At 41.6% G+C, this 25432-nt stretch overlaps 1 protein-coding gene across 4 annotated transcripts; it reads left to right on the top strand.

The window, feature by feature from the left end:
* Positions 1 to 9041: 9041 nt before the first annotated feature.
* On the top strand, positions 9042 to 22385 carry RNF6 (ring finger protein 6). 4 transcript variants are annotated; one of them, XM_079774401.1, is made up of 5 exons: positions 9484 to 9546; positions 10213 to 10293; positions 12379 to 12589; positions 14188 to 14283; positions 19557 to 22385. In XM_079774401.1, the coding sequence occupies exons 3-5, from the start codon at positions 12397 to 12399 to the stop codon at positions 21308 to 21310; spliced, it is 2043 nt and encodes a 680-aa protein (XP_079630527.1). In that variant the 5' UTR covers positions 9484 to 9546; positions 10213 to 10293; positions 12379 to 12396; the 3' UTR covers positions 21311 to 22385. The 4 variants fall into 4 exon arrangements, with proteins under 4 accessions (XP_079630526.1, XP_079630527.1, XP_079630525.1 ...); XM_079774399.1 differs by lacking the exon at positions 9484 to 9546 and adding an exon at positions 9564 to 9896; XM_079774400.1 differs by lacking the exon at positions 10213 to 10293 and having other exon boundaries at positions 9042 to 9546.
* The last annotated feature ends 3047 nt before the right edge of the window (positions 22386 to 25432 follow it).

Raw genomic sequence — 25432 nt, 5'->3', positions numbered from 1 at the left:
GATAGATAGATAGATAGATAGATAGATAGATAGATAGATAGATAGACAGACATGGGAAGTAAAGAAAAGGAAGGAGTCAAGAGGACTTGTAAGGATGTTGCCACTTATTGAGATGGGGAAGACTTGAGAGGACCAAGTTTAGGAGAAAAAAGTAAGAGCTTCATTTTGGACATGTCAAGCATGAGATGTCTCAAATATATAAGTGAGCATAACTAGTGGGCAGGGAGATATGGGAGTCTAGAGAAAGATCCCCAAATTGGGGATCATTTTTAGACCTTTGTCCCTAGTTGTCCACCCTATGAAATATTAATACCACAGATATACTGAATATTTGCTTATGTACTATGGCATTTTAGAGGGCCACAAGCCACTGTATTACCTAAGAATTTTTTAGGCCCTTCAGAACCAATTTTTGACCGCTTGTGGGTGATATCACTCCATTGAGAACACACGATTCATCGATATACAAGTCATTTTTGACACTACTGTAAAAGTAGTTTTGGTGGTGAGATAGGGGTTGAAGTCAGTCAGCATTGGATTGAAGGGTAAGTGTTAATTAACTAAATGGAACAATGAGTGTTAGATACATTTATAGCAGAATGGTTAAGAGAACTGACTCTCTAGCCATGCAGTCTGGCTTCTGTACCCACATCTGCAATGGGGCAAACTGCTTTACTCTCTGGTGCCTCGTTTCCTCATCTATAAAATTGGAATAGTTGGAGTAACTATCTCATGGGGTTGTTGTGATGGTTAAGGGCATTAGTAATATATGTAAAGTATTTAGAATTGTGCCTAGCATATGGTAAGTGTTCTGTACATGTTACTAGTAGCTATTATTCTCATTTATGATGTTAGCTGTGAAGGAGAAATGAAGGATAGGGTCTGACTAGTATAGCATCAGGCCTATCGCTGGAAGTGAACATGGGATTGAAAGAAACTTTATTAGTCAGAAGAGACTGGAGATATTTCATTGCTGAATAGATGGAACCAGTTGCAAGGGAGATATTAAGGATAACATGTAGTTCTGTACTCCTAAAATAGCAAGAGAGAATGGGTCAGTGTATAGGTGGAAGGCCTATGCTTGAACATCTCTTTGTGGTTAAAAGGTGGGAAGGATAAGAATCATTATCACGTATACATCTATTGCTGCCATACAAACAACTCCGAAAGGTAGGCCATAAAACAATGAATTATTATTTCTTACAATCCCATAGGTTGGCTGGGCTTAACTGAGTGGTTCTGTTGATCTCACCTGAAGTTACTCATGTGGCTGCAGGCAGTTGCTAAACAGGAGCTGGAGGGTCTAAGATGACCTTATGTCTATGTCCGTAGCCTTGGTCCTGGCTCTTGGCTGGGCCTCTCCACATGGTATTTCCTATTCAGCAGTCACGCTCAAACTTACTTACACCATGTGGGTGTGCTCTAAGAGGGCAAAGGTAAAAGCTTAAGGTCTCTTGAGGCCTGGACTCTGGAACTAACACAATATCACTTTCTCTTGGTTAAAGCAAGACACAAGAGCAGCCCAGACTGAAAGAGTGGGCAAGTAGACTCTATCTTGATAGTAGGAAGTATAAAATATTGTGATCATGTTTTTTAATCTACCTAAGTATAAATACATATGAATCTGTAGATTTGGTGAAAGTTGAAGCCGTTCCTTTTCAGATGGTTTTGGTTTTCTCTAGAACTCAAAAGAAAAGTTCTCCTGCTATGATGAAGAGATGAGGTGGAAGGTAAAAAAAGCAATGATTGCATATCTGAAAAGACTGCACATTATAACAATCTCTGGGCAGAATAGGAATGGGAACTGGTAGGATTTCATGGGAGGACTTGTAGCCAATGTCAAGGGCCCATTTGTAGGTGTGGCCTTGCATTTATAGCAATATTCATCTGCCCTACTGTGAGATTTTCATCAGCAGCACTCAACAGCCCAGGTGGAAGCCAAGGCAAAGACAGATGTTACATTCATCCAAGGTTAGGGCCTCACCAGGTGGGTATGATGACAATAAGGGGGTGGGGGGTAGGGGGAGAGTTAGGATTCTTGGCAGTAGAGTAGTTAAAATGACAGATTATGACATTTAAGCTGGTAAGGAAGGAAGGTAGAACAGCATTTTCCCTTTTATATCATAACACGAGCTTGAATTTTTTTTCAATTTAATTTTTTTGCAATATTATTTAGAAAATAAATACCTGCGTAATTCCTTGCTTTCTTAATATTTGTATGTGGTAGTAAGGCCTTTCCATCAAGTACATACTAAGTAAAACAGACAGCTGAACAATAATATAAATAGCAGGTTAAAAATGATTTCTCCTTTTCTTAGCTAACAGATTTTCGTTACTATGAGTGATAAAGTCATCCCTAACTGGAAACCTCTCACATTAGTTGTTGATGAATTCTGCTCTCATGGTCTATAAGTATTAAGAATTTAAAGTATTTTTAAATTGATACACAGTACTATATAATCTTGTCCTTTTTACCATCATTGAATATCTTTTTTCTTGCATAAGCATATTACTTTCTATTTTTTCAGTTTAATATGTTTCGCTACACAATAGTGTAGCAAGTAATCTATATGAACACAGTTTAGTGTTGTGTTTACTTTTTCAAGACTTACTATATTACTCTTATTTATTCCAATATGTTATACCTTCCAGCTAGCTGGACTCTGTTGCTCAGGCCCAATCACCAGAAAAGCCAAGTCTTTGCTGGCTGGTTCCTGTACAAACATGGATCTCCTGTGAGCCACATAACTCTCTATCACACATAAACATGGTGAGGTCACTTCTACAACCACCTGACACTTAATACCCAAGGCTATTTGTTTCCATGCAACTCCATGCCCAGAACCTCTGGGATTTTTTTCTCCCTTAGAAGCCCTTCTCCCCTACTAGCCAAGGTCAAGTTCCATTAGATATTGTCCTTTCTGCTATGAAACCCTACATCCTGTTTAAATTTTAACATGTTGTTTTATTTACATTATTCCTCTGCTCAAAAATCTTCAAGGACCCATATGTGACCTTTCATTGCCTATGGCATAAAGTTCAAACTACTTCATCTAATCTTCCAGGCTCTGTATTTACTTTAGCCTGACTTATTTTAAGGCAGCTTGCAATAGAAACATTAGGATTAAATTAAAATAACTAGCTCTGCATAGCTAACTTTTCCACAATCTGAGCTCTTCTGTATCTCTAATATCCTAACCAGTTTCTCACAAGCTGCTTCCTATTCAATAAAACAGTGGTTCTCAACCTTGGGTGCCCGTTGGAAATATCTGGGACTCACTCCAGCAATTCTGATGTAATTGACCTGGGCTACTGCCCGGCATTGGGATTTTTAAAGCTCCCTGGTGATGCTAGTGAGCATCAAGGTAGAGAACCACCACACTAGAGCAAGTTTAATGATCCTCCCTAAAACATTCGTCATTCTGCTCATTTTCCCATCAACGCCCCCTTTTCTTCTTTACTTATCTAAATCTTACCCACTCTTTGAGATCCAATTTGGGTACTTCTGGGGTCTTTCCTGATCACTTAGTGCAGATACACTCCCGTAGTAATGACTTGTTTACACTTATTTGGCACTTAGCATATTTCTTTTACCTTTGTGTGTTTATCCTATCTCTTCAACAGGATTCTAAGGTGTAGAAGGACAGAGACTGTTTTTTTACAGCTTAAAAAAATGTTTTTTAATGCTTTTATTTGAAAAAGTTAATTATCCTTAAAGTAGTTTTCTGAAAAATTTGACCAGTCCATTAAGTTCACCCCAGTGTTGTCCAGCAACCCCTCTTTGGTGAACTGCAATGTAACTGGTTTATTTTTTTTATTAAAAAATTCTTTTTCAATTACAGTTTACACTGGGTGGCCAGATTATTATGATCTCTGAACGCATAATAATCTGGCCACTCAGTGTATATCCTATATAATAAAAGGCTGATATGCAAATTGTCCCCTCGACCAGGAGTTTGACCAGCAGGCAGGCCAGCCAACCGCCCATGTCCCCTCCCACTGGCCAGACCACACCCAGGCACGAATTCATGCACCAGGCCTCTAATACACATACACACACACACACACACACACACACACACACACACACACACACACACACTGAGTGGCCAGATTATTATGCGTTCAGAATCATAATGATCTGGCCACTCAGTGTACATTCAACATTATTTTTTATGGCTCTTTATCCTCAGAACCTAACACAATACCTTTCACACTATGTATTATTGTGTCTTCTATGGGAGATGATGTTGGTAATGGTGATGATGATGATGGTGTAGCGAGCAGATGCCAAGTCAGTGCGCTGACCCCTATCCCTGCAGATTACCTCTTTGTGGGACTATTACCCTTAAGCTACCAGAACCCCTTTTTACATACAAAGCTGAAGTACTACCTGGAATTAAGCCACCCCCACTTTAACTTAATGACTGTGGGTACAAGTATCAATTCTCCTGCTCTTATGGTCTTTGGTTGGGGCAGCACTGGAGTGACCTACACTGTCTCCTATGTCCCCTCTGAATTTAGGTCAAATTGGATTTTGTACCCTTACTTGGGCTTCTTTCCTTCCTCTCACTCCCTTACTGGTTTTTCCTGGGAGCACTTCCTAAATAAATCATTTTCACATGACTTCTAGTCTAAGGTTCTGCTTTTGAGGGTGTGGGGAAGAGCCAACCTAAGACACATAATAATAATGTGATAGTAGGAATAACAATAATCAATATTATTTACTGAATATTTTCTATGTGCAAGGTATTAACTCATTTAATCCTCAAAATTAGGTAGGTACTGCGGTTATATACTCATTTTACAGGTTAGGAAAATGAAGCATATACGGATTAAGTAATTTGCTCCAGGTCACACAGATAGCAAAAGAAGAAACTGAAAAAAAAAAAAAAAAGAAAAGGATAAACCTACAGGGCAAGGACAGTAGGGGATCAAATAAAATAAAAATAAATTAATTTCAACCAAATTACTACTTAAACCCTGTGGGCTAGTTAGAAACTAAACCAGAGAGGTAGGGAGAGGGAGAGAGAGATAGAAACATCAATGATATTGCCTCCTATATGCCCCACACTGGGGATTGAGCCTGCAACCCGGGCATGTGCCCTGACTGGAAATCAAACTGTGACCTTCTGGTTCATAGGTCGATGCTCAACCACTGAGCCATACTGGCCGGGCTCAGCAAGGTATTTCTTACACAGAAGTTATTTCCTTCCACCTGCCTTCTGCTCCATCCCTGCTCTGTTATTTATATGACAATATTTACTGAGTTCCTACTGCATGCTGTGCCCTCTGGCTGCTAGGGAAACAGTTGGTATATTGTCTGGAACATGGTGGGTATTCATTAATATTTGCTTCCTTTCCACTGACATTGACATTCTTATGGACTTGCCATATCTGTTCTGATGTCTCTTCTAGTAAAATAGCAAAGTATCAGAAGGAGGTGGGGCTGTAATGTAATGGAGGCAGAGAGGAATATGCTTGGCACTCAGGAGATTCGCCATAGACATTTCTTGGTATTTCCATGCCTGATTGTAACTAAGAACTGGCAAATATAGCAACGACAGCCTGATAAGAGTGTGATAATCAGGGGCTCAAACCCCTCAGTGATGAGTGCCTGGGCCAACCCATCAGTCAAGCCACCTACAGCAGCAGAAGTGATATCTCTAGTAGAGGGGGATCCAGGAAGTGCGGTGGAGGAGGGAGATAATGAGTATCAGTTATAGCTTTGGGACCAGCTGTAGCAGTAGGGTCTGTAATTCATCCCATTACCCTCCTCTTATGAAATTTCCCAGAAATTTTGACTAAGACAAATTATGGAGAAACTGTGCTTGGACAGAGTAACTTAATGTGAAAAGTAAGTGGTCTAAGCAAAGGTAAACTATAGTGAATTCTGTTTGTGACCTGCCCAAACCCGTTTTCTAAACTAGTGCATCTCTAGTCTAGCTGCTATGAGTGTTAAGTAGCAATTCCAAAACAGGAGAATTGTCCTTGGCCAAAACAGGAGCCATCCACTGATGAGGCTCTGCTGCCTTCCTGCCCCTGAAGATCTGGTCCAATAGCATAGGGCAGTGGTCGGCAAACTGCGGCTCGCGAGCCACATGCGGCTCGCGGGCCACTGTTTGCCGCTCTGTTGACTAATGAGTTTGCTGACCACTGGCATAGGGGTACAAAAAACTGCCTTTTTGGTTAACACTGCTGGAGAATTTTGTGGGATCAGCTGAGTCTCATTCTTGTTTCCTTGTCTTCCTAGCCAGTTCTGCTTCCTTCACCCCCTTTCTCCAGAAAGCACTCTCCTAATAAATCAAGAATCCTTGCCTCAGGCTCTATTTTTGGAGATCTTGACCCAACACAGTCTTTGCCTAATTTGGTAGGTGAGATTGATGAGAATAGTGCTGAACACTTTGGATTTTCTTGCTCGAGCTCCAGTCTCTCCTCTTCTAGTATGCCATCTTGTATAAAGTCTGCAAAACTAAACTTGATGTTACCTAGACTTTCTTGCAACCACAGTTCTGGATGCAAATTATTTCTTCCAGTTAAATGTGTTCACCAAAATGTGGAAAACTGGACCAAAGCAGAGGCCATATTTTACCCACTTGGGCCATTTTTCTGATAGTTTTGGGAAGGTGAGATTTTCTGCAGTAGTGATTCAGCTCTGGGTTACCAGGTCTGATAGTGTTAAGAGGTAATTGATGGCTCTGATGGCAGAGGTTTTCTGATGTTGGCTTCCAAGATCAATGCATTCTTGAACTTAAGACTGACAGTGGCAACATCAGAGATGGTACCTCTCCTCTCAGATTGGGCCCCGTATGAATGTGGGAGTCAGTCTGATGCTCAGCTTAGAGCCTACTCCTTTATCCATTGCAAATATTTTGTAGGTGCCCAATTCCCTGTAATAAATACCTTTCTGATCTAAAAGGGTAGAGTGATTTTTGTATCCTGCCTTATACTCTGGATGATCAAAGGAAGATTCTTTAGCTGCAAGAACCCCAGTAAAAGAACCCAATTAAAAAGAGATTCTCACAAATGCATTTATTGGCAAAATAGCTGAGTCTCTTGGGTAAATAGAATGCTCTTTGTTTATTTTCTAATTACTTACCTACTTGCCTATAGCCTCCACCTGAGAGATCTTAGTCTTTTATCTTTTAGTCTATATGACCCTTCAGTTCTTTTACTCACAGTTTACCAACAACGTTTCCATGACATAATCCCAAATTGCCAGAAAATCTGGGATATGTATCTTGTTTTAAATAGCTGTGGCCCGAGAGATGAGGTCACATGGTTAGAGTTGCTCCTTACAAGCAGCAACTCTGAAAGGAAATGATGGATATTCCTAGAACACAGCTTTAGAAGGTTGAATCCTCCATTTCCCTGGGCTCACACTTCATTCTGGAGGCATTTCTGGTAGAATGAAACTCTAAACTATCGCTATAGGTAGTTTATTACTTTGCTAGGGCTGCCATAACAAAATACCTCATTTTTAAATTCTTAATTGTAAAAAGTCCTGGAGTTAAAAGATGCATACACACTAAAAAGGCCAGGTACCATCCCAGTAAATGGATATTACAGCAGAGATTTTGGCAGGTCCTGATACCTGGAAATACAGATATCCAGAATGATTCATCTCTCTGTCCCAGCTATCACTTCTACTCTCCTCTTCTAGTCACTTTGTCTTGGGTACAAAAACTGAAGCAAGGTATTGGATTCAAGTTATATATATTGCCTATCTACTCACAAAAATCTGAAGCTTCTCATCAGGTAAATCATTTGATTGGATTTTGACTCTTAGGATATACGTTTTATCAGTTTAATATTTAAAATACTTTCGCACTCAATGGAATATTTCACTCTTTAAAACACATATAGATATATAAAATTATTTCTGCTTGGGCTTGGTATACTTTATGAGGTTTTCTCTGACTTGTACTCACAATTTTTGAGGTCATTGTACTAACATGCATTAATCTTGTTTGCATTTTTCTCCGCTCATCCATGCAATAGTCTGAGGAGAATGTTGTGCCAAGTGCTGTGCTAAGTTATGGGACTATAAACATGAATAAAATCTTTTTTTAAAACAAGGAATTTAGACTCTTAGATGAGGAGACTTATAGATTAACAGAAAATCATTGTAAGTACTTTCTCAGTGGCTCTGTTTCCATTGGAAAGGAGGGCAAGGACCTTTATTGTCTTATTCTCTGCTGTTACCACTAGTATCTAACACATAGGGCACTCAATAAGCATTTAAGTGAATGAATGTGCTAAAATAGTTATACACAGGGAGCTATGGGAACTCCCAAAGGGACATCTTCCTAGTTTTATGTGTGGAGATTTGGCTGGAGGCTGGGGTGAGGGTGTCACTTCAACGGTATCATTTAAAAAATCCTTGAAAATGACTTCTGAGCTGAAACCTGGGAGATAAAGAAAGTTAAATATATATAAGGTTTGGCATTGCTTAGGAATTCCTCTGATGGTTGTCCTGTGATGCCAAGAAAAGATAGTCTGTAGAGGTGTGCAGCAAAAATATCTGAAGGGCCTTGTAGACTGCAATATTCATTTCCATTTTAATATCTACAAGAATACGCTGACTTCTTTTTTACTTGTCCATCCACACTGGTAGCTCATCGATGCTAAAGACAGTTACCCAAGCGCTCAGTATCATGGTGGAGATAGAGTAGCTCCTCATTCCCTGAATGAATAAATGAATGAAATGAGTAACAGCAGGGTGAGCATTGTGCAATGATTAAATTTTGTGGATAGTGGGATGTCAGGAATGTAGTTTATAACGAGGCAGCGTCCTAGTTAAGGGCTTAACGAATGGTGAGTTTAAGTGTCTCCTCTCAGAAATAATATCAGACACGTGAACGTGAGGGGTTTCGAAGTGCCTTCCTAGCGGTACAGTGAAGAAACACGAATATAAGCCCTCCAGAATTGATTAGGATTTGTCCTTTCCAGGTCCCAAAGAGCAGGAAGAGCCTGGCTGGTTAGCGACGGGATAGCTGGACCTTAGGTGGACGGGAACAGACGGTTGGATAGCACTCTGTAGCCAGGCCCGGCAAACTAGCGACACCAAAGCTCAGAGTAGGTGCTGGTACAGCCCGAGCAGGGAAAGCAGGCGGTGCTCCCGGGACTACGCGGCTGCAGTGAGCGCGGAGCGGCCGGGTGCCTGGCACTGCGGTCCGGAGGCCCGGGGACGCCCGAGCGCGAGTGCTGAGAGCGCGGCGTGGAGGGCGGAACGCGGCAGGCGGGCCTCCGGGATCCCGCCGGACGCAGTTCTCGGGAGCACTCCCGAGCGGCTCCCCTCCCCGTAGGGGGTTAACCTGGCCGTGGGGAAGAACGGCGGGGGCTTGCCATTCCCCCTCCACATCCTCCCTCCGGAAGAACCATCCCAAGCCGCAGCACCGGCTTCAGTAGAGATCAGAGGGCGCAGCGGCCTCCCGGGGCAAGCCTCTGCCGCCCCCCGGTCACAGCCTCCGGGACCTGAAAGGAAAAACCACCTGCCACGGATTTCCCTCCGGGCCGGGGCAGAATACCCCAGCTGCGGGCGAGGTGAGCTCGGGAGAACGCGCTGGGGACCCACCACTACTTCCGGGAGACACCGAGAAAGCCGGCCATCCGGGACGGCCCTCCTCTCTTCTCCGATTGGTTAACTTCTCTCGGACGGAGCTCCCCTAACGGGTGATTGGATCGGAGGCGGCGTCTGTCACCTGCCTCCCCGGTGGGAAGCGCGGTCGCTAAGGGAAGCGTTGCTCGGGGCTGGGAAGAGGTTGGCTGGACTCGAGCCCCGGCTGTGTGTGGTAGTGGAGACCGTACCCGGCGCGAGCCTCCGCTGCAACCGCCGGAAAAGCAACCAGTAGCCGGTTGGAGGGCGGGGGTGGCCAGAAAGTGCAGGTGTAGAAGTAAGTTGGAGTCACCTAACCCTGGCAACATCCGAACGGGAACGCGGTCGGAAGGCAGGCCTTCGGCAGGGGAGCTGTAGTCCCCGGAGAGTGACAGTGCAGGAGGCAAGGCCTAGTTTCCGTGGTGAGGGAAGCGGCCTTGGAGGAGCTGTTCATGATCGAGTTAGCTGGGGATCTAATTTTCTAGGCGAGCATCTAACAAAATCCACTGGGAGATTTTGCTTTGATGTTGCAGCAGGGTGGGGGCCTACCAGCGGCTCCTAACCTTCGAGGAGACGACTTATTAAATACTTTTAACTATCTTTTATTGCTTCAGATGGGCAGCTTCAAAAACACAAAAACCATTGAAAGATGGATACCATTGCATATAGTAAAAGCATGTTGAAAGGAAAATAAGGTATTCATTTTGATTTGGTTATAGTTAATTATTCAAGAAAATTACCTTTGAGGAAAAGCTCTTAAGTTTTGAATACTATTAGGGTAGCTTGATTTTATGATAGGATTCAAATTCTTGAATTGTTTAATACAAAAATCACATTATTGCTGTACCTACCAAATATGCTCTTTACTAATGATGATCTAGTCCTATTATTCTGAAAATAAGAAATCTTGAGTCTTTAGTAATGTTAATTTGCATTTGGTTGGATAGTGCTACTAGATCCTTAAAAATGATGTAATAATGACTAAAAAAATCCTTGAATTGTAATTTAATGTTAGAATATGCATGGAATTGGATTGTTGTTTACTCATACAATAGTTTAGACCCGTAGGCTGATTTTACTTTATATTTAAAGTAGTTTGCGCCCTAGACACTTTGGCTCAGTGGATAGAGCATCAGTCTGCAACTGAAGTCCTGGGTCCAAGGTTTGATTCTGGTCAATGGGTCCTGCATGCTCCTCCCCGTCTCTGCCCTGGTAGAGGCTTGGGCAGGAGGCAACCAATCGATGTTTCTCACATCAATGTTTCTCTCTGTTTTCCCCTCTCTCTTCTACTCTCTCTAAAAATCAGTGGAAAAATATCCTCGGGTGAGGATTAAATATAAATAAATAATAAATAAATAAATAAATAAATAAATAAATAAATAAAGTAGTTGGTTTATTAAACACTGAGAGTCACAACTGTTGCTTCACTGGCAACATAGTCATTTAATCGTCCAGCCTCTATTAAGTCATGTGTTATATCACATACCAGAAATTGTTAAGGAATGATTTATTTCCACAGAAACACCCAAGTTAGCTCTTAAAGATTGATTTAGCCCTACCCTGGAAAATTCTGACCAAGGATTAGGGATAAGATCTGTGCATCTGTGTTTCTTAAAATTTTCTCATGTGAGTTTGATGTGTACTCCTAGTTGACAACTGTTGCTTTAATGATTTACTAAATAGATTTGTTTAGCCCAGCTGGTGTTTAGTTGCTCAGTGGTCGACCCATGAACCAAGAGGTCACTGGTTTGATTCCCAGTCAGGGCACTTGCCCAGGTTGTGGGCTCTATCCCCAGTGAGGGTTGTGCAGGAGACAGCCAATCAATCAGTGATTCTCTCTCATCATTGATGTTTCTCTCTCTCCCTCTCCCCTCCTCTCTCTATAAAAATCAATAAAAACGTATTAAAAAAAATAGGTGTATTTAAGAAATTCTAAAATATTTATGGAACAAATAATTTCTTCCCCTTGATATTCTAATAGTTTAAAATTAAGCTGTTCAGGAATGACATTTAGATATAATCCCAAAGATAGTGTTTGCCTAGGGAGTATCAGGACGTTTCAAAGGCACTCAGAAACTTCTGGGACTAGACCATTCCAGGTTTAGGGATGAGGTTTGGGATAGGGAGACACAACATGCTTTGACACACTTTAACAAACCTCAGAGCCATGCCTTAGGTATTTTTTCCTGTTGGACTTAAGGAGACATCAACTATAAGTCTATTCAATAGATACAGTCAGCTAAATTATTTTTACCTCAACAAAAGTATAATTGGGTTGGGGTGGGGGATCTAATATTACATTTATGAGCTTTATTTTGGGAAGAATACCCTTGCTCAAAATAAATGTAAATAACACCTTCCCAATAGCCATTTGCTTATTAAATAAAGGATGTGTATGATTCAAGCTTAAAATTTGCTAACATGAAGAACCCAGATATTTGAAACATTAATGAAGGCTTTTAGACCAACTGTACTGGAGAGTCAAAGGGTAAAAAATGAGATAATCACTTTGGTATTCAGGTATGAGAAATGTGTGGTGAAACCAAAGCCAGTCTGACTTAAATGGTAGCTTTAGGCAAAGAAGTAGGTCCAATTGTGTTCTAGCTCCTAGAAGCTGGTTTTGATTTTATATGGAAGTTCTTCACTGTAAGATTTGGCACATGAAATCTTTGAGTAGGGGACAAAATTTTTAAATGAGTTTAAAAAAACTAAGTTAAAAACATGAAGCCATGTGTAGTCTGTGACTAATACCTTGAATTTTATATATATTGTTTGAACAGAAAGCCAGGAATCTCAGTATGAATCAGTCTAGATCTACATCAGATGATGGTGGTGAAGAAACCTCATTTCAAGACCATGATCATCCTGAAAATGAGAGAAGATGGCAACAAGAGCGTCTCCACAGAGAGGAAGCTTATTATCAGTTTATTAGTGAACTCAGTGATGAAGATTACCGACTAATGAGAGACCATAATCTTTTAGGCACCCCGGGTAAGACATGGTAAAAGAGGAAACACCTTTTTCATCATCAAGGAAGAATTTCAAAATAAGGAGAGTTTTTTTCCCCCTTCATCCTCCTCCCAAGATATCCTGTACTTTTTTTTAAATCCTCACTCAAGGATATGCTTATTGATTTTAGAGAGAGGGGAAGAGAGAGAGAGAGAGAGACAGAGGGAGGGAGGGGGAGAGAGAGAGAGAAACATCGATGTGAGAGAGAACATCAATTGGTTGCCTTCTGTATGTGCCCAACTGGATATGTGCCTTGACCAGGAATCGAACCCACAGTCTTTCTGTATATAGGAGGACACTCCAAACAATTGAGCTACACTGGCCAGGGCAACAACTTTTTAATATAACAAAATAGAAAATCATAGGCTTACTTGTGTATTTTATAAATAGGTAAGAATATTATACATAGAACACTGTTATACAAATGCCAAACTAAGACAGGTTAATGTACATAATAGTGTCAAATATTTACATAGGTGGTCCTATTTCTTTTAAGTAATATTTGTACAAATAAAATTATTGTAGTTGTGTGTCCGTCCCCTCTCCCCTCTGCTTATCCATGGTTTCTCTTTCCGAGGTTTCAGTTATCCAAGGTAAGAAATAAATTTCATGCCATTCTGAGTACCATTATGAAATCTTGTGCTGTCCTGCCCTGGATGTAAACCATCCCTTTGTCCATCATATCACCCTGCATACATTACCCATCCATTACTCACTTAGAAGTTGTCTCTGTTATTAGGTCAACTATGGTGATATTGTGGTAATTATGTTCAAGTAACCCTTATTTTACTCAATAATGGCCCAAAGCCATTCACATAACTTAATTATAGTATATTTTTATAATTGTATTATTATGATAGTTGTTGGTATTTTGGTGCACCTAATTTATAAATTAAACTTTATCATAGGTATGTATGTATAGGAAAAAACATAGTATATATAGGGTTTGATATTATGCATAGTTTCAGACATCCACTGGGGGTCTTGGAACTTATCCCCTATGGATAAAGGGGACTCCTGTAGTTAAAACCCAATTGTAACTTATTTGAAGCATTATAATTAATTTAACTGAGTTAATAACTACCAAAAAGTCCAATGTGCTCTATAAATTTTTCACAAATTTATTTTACAAATGAACTCATTGAAATTTGTATGCTTGTATATTATATATTTATATAGTGCACATTTGCATATTGTATATTGATGACCCATGTAATGAACTATTGAGGTGAAGTTCAAGTAAATAAAGATTTGAAATTTTCTCTATAAATACTCCCTTCTTAATTTCTTTTTAACTTTGACAAAAATTCATGGAATTATAGCTTAAGTGTATCAACTGAGGGTATTTTATTAATTATTAAAATAAAACCTTAATTTTAATAAAATATTAATTAATGAAACACAACCAAAATGATGTATATTTGCACCATTTAAATATTTTTAACTGTCTTCAATGTATAGAACATGAAAACAATAAAATGTCTTCTACAGCTAAAGATTAGTCTTACCCTTCATGAGTTATAATAAAACTTTGTAATTTTAAGTTTTTCATTTCAGTGAACAATTTTTCATTGTTTTAGGAGAAATAACCTCAGAAGAACTACAACAGCGGTTAGATGGAGTCAAGGAACAACTGGCATCTCAGCCTGACTTTAGAAATGGGACAAATACCAGAGGTATTGTGGACTCCTTTCCGTAGGAACATGTTTGATTAGAGCAATTGCAGGAATGAACTTACTAGATCTTGTACAATATATTTTTTTAATGTTTTCCAGTTTTGATGTACTACTCAGATAGCATTTATATATTATATGCAAAGCAGTATAATTAGGCAATATAGGACAGGGATGTGTAATTAGGTAATATGGACAGGCAATATAAATACAGAAATGTCTTACACACAGAGATTGCCTTCAGGGAGCTCACATATATGAAATAGTATGCAATTAAGTTAATTACCAGCATAGTTCTTTTTAATCTTAGAATGTACACATTACTTTGTTTAAAATAATATAACTAAACCTAGCTTCTAAAAATTTATGTAGGGCAATACAGAAAGACTGCATCAGGAAACCTGTTTTACTTGTTTTGTTGTTTTTGTGTTTGCTTTGTCATTTTATTGAGCAAATACTAAGTCATAATATAAGAAGTTGTGATAAAAAACAAAGTTCTTGTGAAAAGAATTCAAACTAAATAAGAAGTATATAAAGTTTAAAAGTAAAGCCAACTTTAATGTTCCTCTTACCAGGTCTACTTCCTTCCCCAGAGGTATTTATTACTAGTAGTTTCATATGTAATGTAAGAGCATTATATTATTTAGGGCAAAGATTATTAATAACCAGAAAATGTAATGGCTCAATAAAATAGAAGTTTATTTCTCTTTCATGTTAATAGGCCAGGGAAGGTAGGCAAACTTTGCTCCATAAATCCTCCCGGGACCCATCCAATCAGCAGTTTCTACAACTGTGCTGTCCACATATGACTAAGTTCAAATGAAATAAAAAATGCAGTGCCACAGTCATGTTAGCCACATTCAAGTGCTTAATAGTCACATGTGCCTAGTGGCATCTGCATTGGATAGGATAGATATAGGACCTCTCCACTATGACACAAAGTTTTATTGGACACAGCTTCTCCAGGATACTGTTTGCATGACCAAACTAAATCACAGTCATATCCAGGTTCCAGCTGGCATGAAGGAGATGCAGGCACCAGCCTGAAAGTGAGATATATCACTTCCACTCCCATCCCGTTGATGAGAACTGAGTCATATAGCCACACCTAACTGCCAGGCAGTCCAACGTGACCATTACGCTGCATTTACAATGGAAGAAAGGTAGGATAGATTTTGTTAGATAAATAGTGAACTCTTGGACACACACCCTTATCACTACATTCTAGTAATTAAAGAAGGAAGTACCATTTAGGTAATGTTTACTTGCATTTTACTATGTCTTTTTCCAAATTAAAATGGAAATTGGATATTAACCCTTTTTCTACTTTATATTTAGATATGTAAATTATACTACCATATTGGTACAACTGGTAATACTGGTCCTTTGTTTTAATTGAAAATGTACTTACCACGTACAAAATAGTTATATCTTTAAAATATGGCTAAAGTTGGTGTTTATTTTATGATACCAGCAGCTGATTAACAACCTTAAGTCAACATTTAAAAAAGGTTTTGCCCAGCCAGTGTGCCTCAGTGGTTGAGCATCGACCCATGAACCAGGAGGTGACTGACTGATTCCTGGTCAGGGCACATGCCCAGGTTTTGGACTCAATCCCCAGTAGGGAGTGTGCAGGAGGCAGCTGATCACTTTTCTCTCATCATTGATGTTTCTATCTCTCCCTTCCTCTTCCTTAGTCTCTCTGAAATCAACAAAAATATATTTTTTTAAAAAAGCTTTTTATGAGAGATTGCAGTAATGAAACGAAACCAAAGCAATCATTTAATAGCTGTTTTTGAGTAGAATAAAATCTATGTAGTTAATGTGCATTAGTATGCCTTTCATTCAGTTTTGCACTTTGTGTAATCTACTAGTTAAATAAGGAAAACTGAAGCTATTACCATAGTAGTATCAGATCACTTGGGGGGGGGGGGGCGGTGTCCATCAGCTCAGCCTGCACCCTCTCCAATCTGGGACCCCTCAGGTATCCCTGTGAGATCCCTGTGGGATCAGGCCTAAAGAAGACTATCAGGAACACATTAATTTCTAAAATTGATTCTTTCAATAAAATGAATTTTTAATCTGATTTGCATCAGATACTGTTATAGAGGTTGGAAATTTACCAGTGAATAAAATAAAGCCCTTAGTCTTCATGGAGCTTATGTTCTAAATGAACAGAAAATGTATTTTGTTATCCTATCTAATAAAAGAGTAATATGCAAATTGACTGTCACTCCAACACACAAGATGGCTGCCCCTATGTGGTCAAAGATGGCTGCCCCCATGTGGACACAAGATGGCTGCCACAAGATGGCCAGCAGGGGAGGGCAGTTAGGGGTGACCAGGCCAGCAGAGGACGGAAGTTGGGGGCGACCGGGCCTGTAGGGAAGGGCAGTTGGGAGAGACCCAGGTCTGCAGGGGAGAGCAGTTGGGGGGGACCAGGCCTGCAGGGGAGGGCAGTTGGGGGGGACCAGGCCTGCAGGGGAGGGCAGTTAGGGGTGACCAGGCCTGCAGGAGAGGGCAGTTGGGGGCGACCAGGCTTGCAAAGAAGGGCAGTTAGGGGTGTGTGTGGAACCAGACCAGCAGGGGAGAGCAGTTAGGGGTGATGAGGCTGGCAGGGGAGGGCAGTTAGGGGTGACTGGGTCGGCAGGGGAGGGCAGTTAGGGGTGACCAGGCCAGCAGGGGAAGGCAGTTAGGGGCAATCGGGCTGGCAGGGGAGCAGTTAGGCATCAATCAGGCTGGCAGGGGAGTGGTTAGGGGGTGATCAGGCTGGCAGGCAGAAGCAGTTAGGGGCAATCAGGAAGGCAGGCAGGAGAGCAGTTGGGAGCCAGCAGTCCTGGATTGTGAGAGGTATGTCCGACTGCCTGTTTAGGCCCAGTAGGATCGGGCCTAAACGGGCAGTCGGACATCCCTCGAGGGGCCCCAGATTGGAGAGGGTGCAGGCTGGGCTGAGGGAGACACCCCCCTCCGTGCATGAATTTCGTGCACCGGGCCTCTAGTTATGTATAATGGCTAACATTTATTGAATGCTTTGTGAGTGCCAGGTATTGACTATTGATTTTCTATACACTAGCTTATTTTATCCACTGTGACATTTATACTGCTATCTCTAAATTACAGATAACTATACAGCTATAGAGAACTTAACATCCTAAAGTTTTCCATAATATAGTTCTAACATTGTATTCAGAAAGCCAGATTTCTTTAGCTGTACATTTTTGGCAATTCCTGAGAAATAGGAAAAAAATTCCCAAGGTTACAAAAATACCTAGTTGCAAAAATGTCAATTGAGTTACCCTTACCAGAAGGATTCCACAAATTTAGGATGAATTATATATAAATTTTCCACAGTATATAGTGATATTGCTATATGAATAAAGCAGTCTAGATATATAATTTTGCTATAGACATATTTCTCATTTGCCTTAATATTTTGCCAATAGCAGGCATATAGAAAGCAAGGGTGAGGATTTCCTCACAGCTTTGCATAAATAGTATTTTACATAAGTATATTTTAATATGCTTATAGTGTACTAGAGGCCCGGTGCACGAAATTGGTGCACTGGGGGGGGGGTGTCCATCAGCTCAGCCTGCACCCTCTCCAATCTGGGACCCCTCAGGTATCCCTGTGAGATCCCTGTGGGATCAGGCCTAAACCGGCAGTTGGACATCATCTCACAATCCAGGACTGCTGGCTCCCAACCGCTTACCTGCCTGCCAGCCTGATCACCACCTAACCACTCCCCTGCCAGACAGATTGCCCCCAACTGCCCTCCCCTGCCGGCCTGATCGCCCCCAAATGCCCTTCCCTGCCAGCCCAGTCACCCCTAACTGCCCTCCCCTGCTGGCCCAGTCACCCCTAACTGCCCTTCCCTGCCGGCCTGGTTGCCCGTAACTGACCTTCCCTGCTGGCCTGGTCGCCCCCAACTGCCCTCCCCTGCCAGCCCAGTCACCCCTAACTGCCCTCCCCTGCTGGCCCAGTCACCCCTAACTGCCCTCCCCTGCCGGCCTGGTTGCCCGTAACTGACCTTCCCTTCTGGCCTGGTTGCCTCTAACTGCCCTCCCCTGCTGGCCTGGTTGCCCGTAACTGACCTTCCCTTCTGGCCTGGTTGCGCCCAACTGCCCTCCCCTGCCGGCCTGATCACCCCCAACTGCCCTTCCCTACTGGCCTGGTCGCCGCCAACTGCCCTCCCCTGCCAGCCCAGTCACCCCTAACTGCCCTCCCCTGCTGGCCTAGTCACCCCTAACTGCCCTCCCCTGCCGGCCTGGTTGCCCGTAACTGACCTTCCCTTCTGGCCTGGTTGCCTCTAACTGCCCTCCCCTGCTGGCCTGGTTGCCTGTAACTGACCTTCCCTTCTGGCCTGGCCGCGCCCAACTGCCCTCCCCTGCCGGCCTGATCACCCCCAACTGCCCTTCCCTACTGGCCTGGTCGCCGCCAACTGCCCTCCCCTGCCAGCCCGGGCACCCCCAACTGCCCTTCCCTGCCGGCTCGGTCACCCCCAACTGCCCTCCCCTGCCAGCCCGGGCACCCCCAACTGCCCTTCCCTGCCGGCTCGGTCACCCACAACTGCCCTCCCCTGCAGGCCTGGTCCCCCCCAACTGCCCTACCCTGCCAGCCTGGTCCCCCCCAACTGCCCTTCCCTGCAGGCCTAATCACCCCCAACTGCCCTCCCTTGCTGGCCTGGTCCCTCCCAACTACCCTACCCTGCTGGCCTGGTCACCCCTAACTGCTCTTCCCTGCCAGCTCATTCACCCCCAACTGCCCTTCCCTGCAGGCCCTGTACCCCCAACTGCCCTCCCCTGCAGGCCCGGTCCCCTGCAACTGCCCTCCCCTGCAGGCCTGGTCCCCCACAACTGCCCTACCCTGCCGGCCTGGTCGCCCACAACTGCCCTCCCCTGCCAGCCTGGTCACCCCAACTGCCCTTCCCTGCAGGCCTGATCACCCCCAACTGCCCTCCCTTGCAGGCCTGGTCCCTCCCAACTGCCCTCCCCTGCGGCCATCTTGTGGTGGCCATCTTGTGTCCACATGGGGGCGGCCATCTTTGACCACATGGGGCAGCCATCTTGTGTGTTGGAATGACAGTCAATTTGCATATTACCTCTTTATTATATGGGATATCTTTTGCAAAGTTGTTTTTTGCCAAATTTTATTAAAATGCACAAATGTTCTTCAATATAATTTAATTTAATGAAAACTTTATCTTATAAGCTTTCAATAAAAAATCTAAGGATAGATTTTAAGAATTGATCTTCAATTGATTTGGCTTGCTTTCCAGACTCCGCAGTCCCTAGAGAAAGTTCAGATGAAGATTTTCTACTAGAATGGTTAAATACCTTTCGTCGCACGGGCAATGCAATTCGAAGTGGACAAAATGGGAACCAAACTTGGAGAGCTGTGAGTCGAACAAATCCAAATAGTGGAGAGTTTCGGTTTAGCCTGGAAATCCACATCAATCATGAGAATAGAGGATTTGAAACTCATGATGAAGATAACATAGGCATTCCACTTTCAGATATTAGCAGTGATCATACTACAAATAGACAGCAAAGATCAACTAGTCCTGTGGCTAGGCGAACAAGAAGCCAAACCTCAGTGAATTTCAGTGGTAGTAGTTCCAACATTCCAAGGACTAGGCTTGACTCAAGAGGGCAGAATTCAGTAGAAAGATTGTTCTCAACCTCAGGAAGTTTAAGACATGGAACTGGGAGAGCAGTTGGCATTCCTAGAACTAGTGCTCCACGTGCTAATTTCAGCAGTCACACAGACCAGTCAGGTGGTAGTGAACTCAGACAAAGGGAGGGGCAGCGATTTGGAGCAGCACATGTTTGGGAAAATGGGGCTAGAACTAATGTGACAGTGAGGAATACAAACCAAAGATTAGAGCCAATAAGATTACGGTCTACTTTCAGTAGTCGAAGCCGTTCACCAATTCAGAGACAAAGTGACACTGTTTATCATAATTCACAAAGAGAAGGTAGATCTTTACAACAAACCATTAGAAGGTCTGTTAGGAGGAGAGGTATAACTCGTGTCTTTTTAGAACAAGATAGAGGACACAGAGGAACAGCATATACCCCATTCTCTAACTCAAGACTCGTGTCAAGAATAACAGTAGAAGAAGGAGAAGAATCTAACAGATCCTCAAGTGCTGCACGACATCCAACAATCACACTGGACCTTCAAGTGAGAAGGATTCGTCCTGGAGAGAACAGAGATCGGGATAGTATTGCAAATAGAACTCGATCTCGAGTAGGGCTAGCAGAAAATACAGTCACTGTTGAAAGCAATAGCGGGGGCTTTCGCCGAACTATTTCTCGTTTAGAGCGGTCAGGTATTCGAACCTATGTTAGTACCATAACAGTTCCTCTTCGTAGGATATCTGAGAATGAGCTTGTTGAACCATCCTCATTGGCTCTTCGGTCAATTTTAAGGCAGATCATGACTGGATTTGGAGAACTGAGTTCTCTAATGGAGGCCGAATCTGAGTCAGAGATTCAGAGAAATGGTCAGCGTTTACCAGAGATGGATTCAGAACTGAGTAACCTAGTGAATGACATCAGCCAGCACCATGACGATTCCTCTCAAGACAGATGGGCCCAAGAAGACAACACTGAAATGAGTGGTGAAGATGAGACCACTCAGCCTCATATCCAAAACAGAGATAGAAGAAGTGGTAGGCAGTTGCGGAATTCAAATAACTTAGTGGAAACTGGAACACTACCTATTCTTCGCCTTGCTCACTTCTTTTTACTAAATGAAAGTGATGATGATGATCGCATACATGGCTTAACCAAAGAGCAGATTGACAATCTTTCTACCCGGAACTATGAGCATAACAGTATTGACAATGAACTAGGTAAAATCTGTAGTGTTTGTATCAGTGACTATGTAACTGGAAACAAGCTCAGGCAATTACCTTGCATGCATGAATTTCACATCCATTGTATTGACCGATGGCTCTCAGAGAATTGCACTTGTCCTGTATGTCGGCATCCTGTCTTAGGGTCCAGTATAGCATACAATGGATGAAGTGATGGTTTTATTAAAATACTGCATTTCAGTGGAGCTGAGTATTCAAGCATTCTTTTGTTATTTGTGATGAACTAACCAGGATGAAAAGTAACATTATTATAGTTAAACTATTTTTTGTGTGCTTTTTTAACTTGTTAAAAAGAGAACATTTATATAAAATTTAAAATGTAAATGTTAAATTATCCAAAAGTACAGAATAGTTAATATTGCTAGAACCAAATAACCTTTACAATGATTTTATTTTGGTGATTTTGTCATACTAAGCACTTTTGTATACACTGCACAGTTCAGTGGGTTAAAAATCAATTTTCTTTTTCTTAATAGTACAATAGATTTTACTTGAAACTTCAAATTCCATAGTCTTGGTACTATGTCCAGACATTGGTGTCTAAGCCTTTCATTACCTTTTTATTCTAAGGACAATATCTTCTCATGAAAAAATGTTTGGCTGAATGTTTGCTAAATGTATTTAAGTTACTTGAAATGTTAAATTTAATATGCAGCATACCATATGTGTATATATAGCTATATAATTTTAAAGTTAGAATATTCAGTCTAAATGATACCAGTGTGGTTGTTATTTAAGCTTTTCAGCTATTACTGCTTATGGCACAATATTTAATATTTACAAGATCATCTCTGGGAGAGGTGGATTAAGATATTTAAAAATAGAGATAATTTAATGAAGCGTCTCTGACAATCTGACTTCTTAGACAGCAAGCAAGATATAATACTGAACAAGTTTTTTTTTTTTTATTAGAACATGGACATTTTAGAACATATAGGTTATTTAACTTGAGTTCAGCCTTTTTGTGACTTTTTGGAAAGTGCAAAAATTCTTCAATTATAATAAGTAAGGTACACAATATGCATGGATTTTCAGATTTTATTTTAGAGTCTAAAGAATGTCTATAAAGAATCAAATGCATAGATAATATGTTAAGTTCACTTGGAAGCCAAAAACTCCAAATAAAACAAAATACCCTTAAGAGAATGTAGAATTTATATAAACACAAAGTATGCCTTGAAGATCTATTTCTACCAATAAATATTAAAACAAAGCTGTGTGTGAACTGTCCTATTGTTCCACTGTAGTATATTCACTCAAAAAATATTTATTTTGTATCTACTAGGTGCCAGGCAATGTTAAGGTACTGAGAATTCAGCAGAGGATTAAAAGACAAAGTCCCCATCTTCACGGGAAAGACATATTTGCTCTTAGAAATTGAAAATCAGTTGACAGTGAATTACTGTTTTGATTTTCATGTTTGTAAATATATGATACTAGAGGCCCGGTGCATGAAATTTGTGCACTTGGTGGGGGGTTCCTCAGCCCTGCCTGCGCCCTCTCACAGTCCGGGAGCCCTCGGGGGATGTCTGACTGATGGCTTAGGCCCAGAGAAAGCGGACCTAAGCCGGCAGTTGGACATCCTTATTGCTGCCATGGAGGCGGGAGAGGCTCCTGCCACTGCCACTGCGCTCGCCAGCCAAGAGCCCGGCTTCTGGCTGAGCGGTGCTCCCCTTGTGGGAGCACACTGACCACCAGGGGGGCAGCTCCTGCGTCGAGCGTCTGTCCCCTGGTGGTCAGTGAGCAGCCTAGCGACTGGTCATTCCGCCATTCGGTTGATTTGCGTATTACCCTTTTATTATATAGGATTGTTTTCCTGTGGTGAACTACTGCTTGGGCAAAATCACAAGAACACATACCTGAAGACTAGATTCTGTAAGATTTTGCTGTATCTCAAGATTTAGTTTTTCTTTATGACCAGTGATTATACAGAGGGAGCAAAAGTAGGTTTACAATTGTTAGTATGTGAAACATAGAATTCTTTTATTATTTATTTATTTAATTGTATTATTTATTTATAACAAATGTAAACCTACTTTTGCCCATCCCTGTATTCAATTCAATAGATGTGTGCCCAGGAATTGCTAGGGAGTACATTTAATACCTGGAGTAAAAGGTTTTAGTAAAGATCATGACTTTCTTTGAAGTAAATGGTTTATGTAGATCAGTTATGGAACATAGGACTGTGAAGTTTGATTTGAAAACTTTAAATACCAGACTAAGGAATTTTTACTTTACCTTACAGACTATAGATGTCTCTTGATGAATTTTAGTTCTGAGTGGTAAGATCATTTTTCATGTTTCAGGAAGACTGGTGTGGTACAGTGTTCAGAACACAGTGGGCTGGAGAGAGATGGGAAGCAAAAAAACCCAAAACAATAAAGGAACTATTGTGATATTATCAGTTAACATCATCATCATCATCATTTGTTATCTAACCTAGAGTGATGACAGTAAAACTGGAAAGAGAGAAGGATATAAAAATATTGGGGGCGGGGCAGACATTTGGTTTCTAGTTCAATATGAAAATGTGGGAGAGTCATGTACTCACAGATGGAGAATTGCCTGAGTGAAGGAGGGTGCAAGCTATGTTGGTTTAGACATTTATTTTAAACACTAATAGCCCATCACGCGATATCTCGCACAGTAGGCCGCCCGCCGCTTCCGCGGGAGCCAGGAGGGACCCACACCAATTCCACGGGAGCCGGGAGGCAGCTGCACCACTTCCGCCAGAGCCGGGGAGGACCCGCGCCAATTCCGCGGGAGGCGGTCCCGCCATCTCCTCTCTGGGCCTATGCTCGGCCGTGGAGGCCGCGGGCGGCCCCCCTGTCCCTGTCTGTGTTCGCTCCGGCTCCGGGGGGCTGACCCAAGCCAGGGCGCAGTGGCTCGCCAGCCCCCCTGTCTCTGTCTCCGTCTCCGCTCTGGGCCTCACCTGCGTCCGCAACCTCCTCCTGTCTGGTCGTGACCCGTTACGGCATCCCGGCCTAATTTGCATATTTCATATATATATATATATATATATATATATATATATATATATATATATATATAGATAGATATAGATATAGATATATATAGATAGATAGATATAGATAACCTTAGTAATATATCTCACTTCATTGTTACCATTTGACAAGATACTAAATTCAGCATGTATTGCTCATATGGAATATTCCTCAGGAAGTCCTACTTCCCCTGGCCTGATTAATTAAGAGAATTGAGAGGAGAGTGAAAAAAGGGGGAAATGAAAAAAATAGGAATTAAAGCACGCGCACACATGCACACACACACACACACACACACACACACACACATACATTGATTATTTGTTTGACTTACTAGTAATTCTTTGCAAGACATGGTAGGACCAGCATGTGAAGAGATCCCAAATATGCATTTGAAATAGAAGCAGATGTGTACTTTTGGGAAAATTCCCTGAAAGCAGCAGGAAAGTTTAATGGATTTTGTAAATTGGCATTCTAGTTGGGAACAAAGAAGTGCTTTCTTTAATATTTCATTCATTTCCCAGTAAACAAGGCTGATGACAAATACAAAAGCTCATTATCTATTTATAGCTTCTGTTTTGCAACAACTGTGCCATTTGTGGTTCCAATGCAGAAAGGAACAAATAGTTGAACATTTTTCGTTTGAATATTGTGTTCATGTCATGTGCTTAGAACTTTTGTTTATATTGCAGCAGTCTCACAAACTTCTATTTCTAAACTGCGTCAACTTGCCAATTGTTTCCCAAGTATTATATACCCTTTTACCTGTTTCCCAGGTTTTATAGTTTCAACTAGCATTGTTATTGTCACATACTTGATTATCTTTTATTCACTCATATGAGGTTATTTCAATGTTTAATGTGAATTCATAGTTTAAACCTCTCAAGATCTCCTTGAAGTATTATTGCTACTTAACATAGTAGGTGGCAGAGTTGAGAGGGTCAATCACAGGACCGTTTGCCTCCAAAGCTTGTGCTGAAGAAGCAGCAGTGCCCTGGAAAGTTTTCAGGCTACTTTACTTCTTCTAAAGGTATTTTTTTTCTAATTTTATCATTTGGTTATGTCATGTCTTTGTGATGACCCTAATTTCCATATTCAAATACATCCTTTCTGTATCATGAATGAAGAGAGGAGGACTGCTCCTGAATGATAAAACCATCTGTTTTATATGTAGGAATCCAGAAGAGGTGAGTGAGGCATCTGAAGCAAGGCATCTGACGATGCTGTGTTAAGGACTAGAGTTAATAAGCTAACGGTGGGGCATTT

Source organism: Cnephaeus nilssonii, assembly GCF_951640355.1.
Source record: "Cnephaeus nilssonii genome assembly, chromosome: 6".
Classification (NCBI taxonomy): Eukaryota; Metazoa; Chordata; class Mammalia; order Chiroptera; family Vespertilionidae; genus Cnephaeus; species Cnephaeus nilssonii.
The sequence above is the reverse complement of the archived record's forward strand: the minus strand, read 5'-3'. Positions and strand labels throughout refer to the sequence as shown.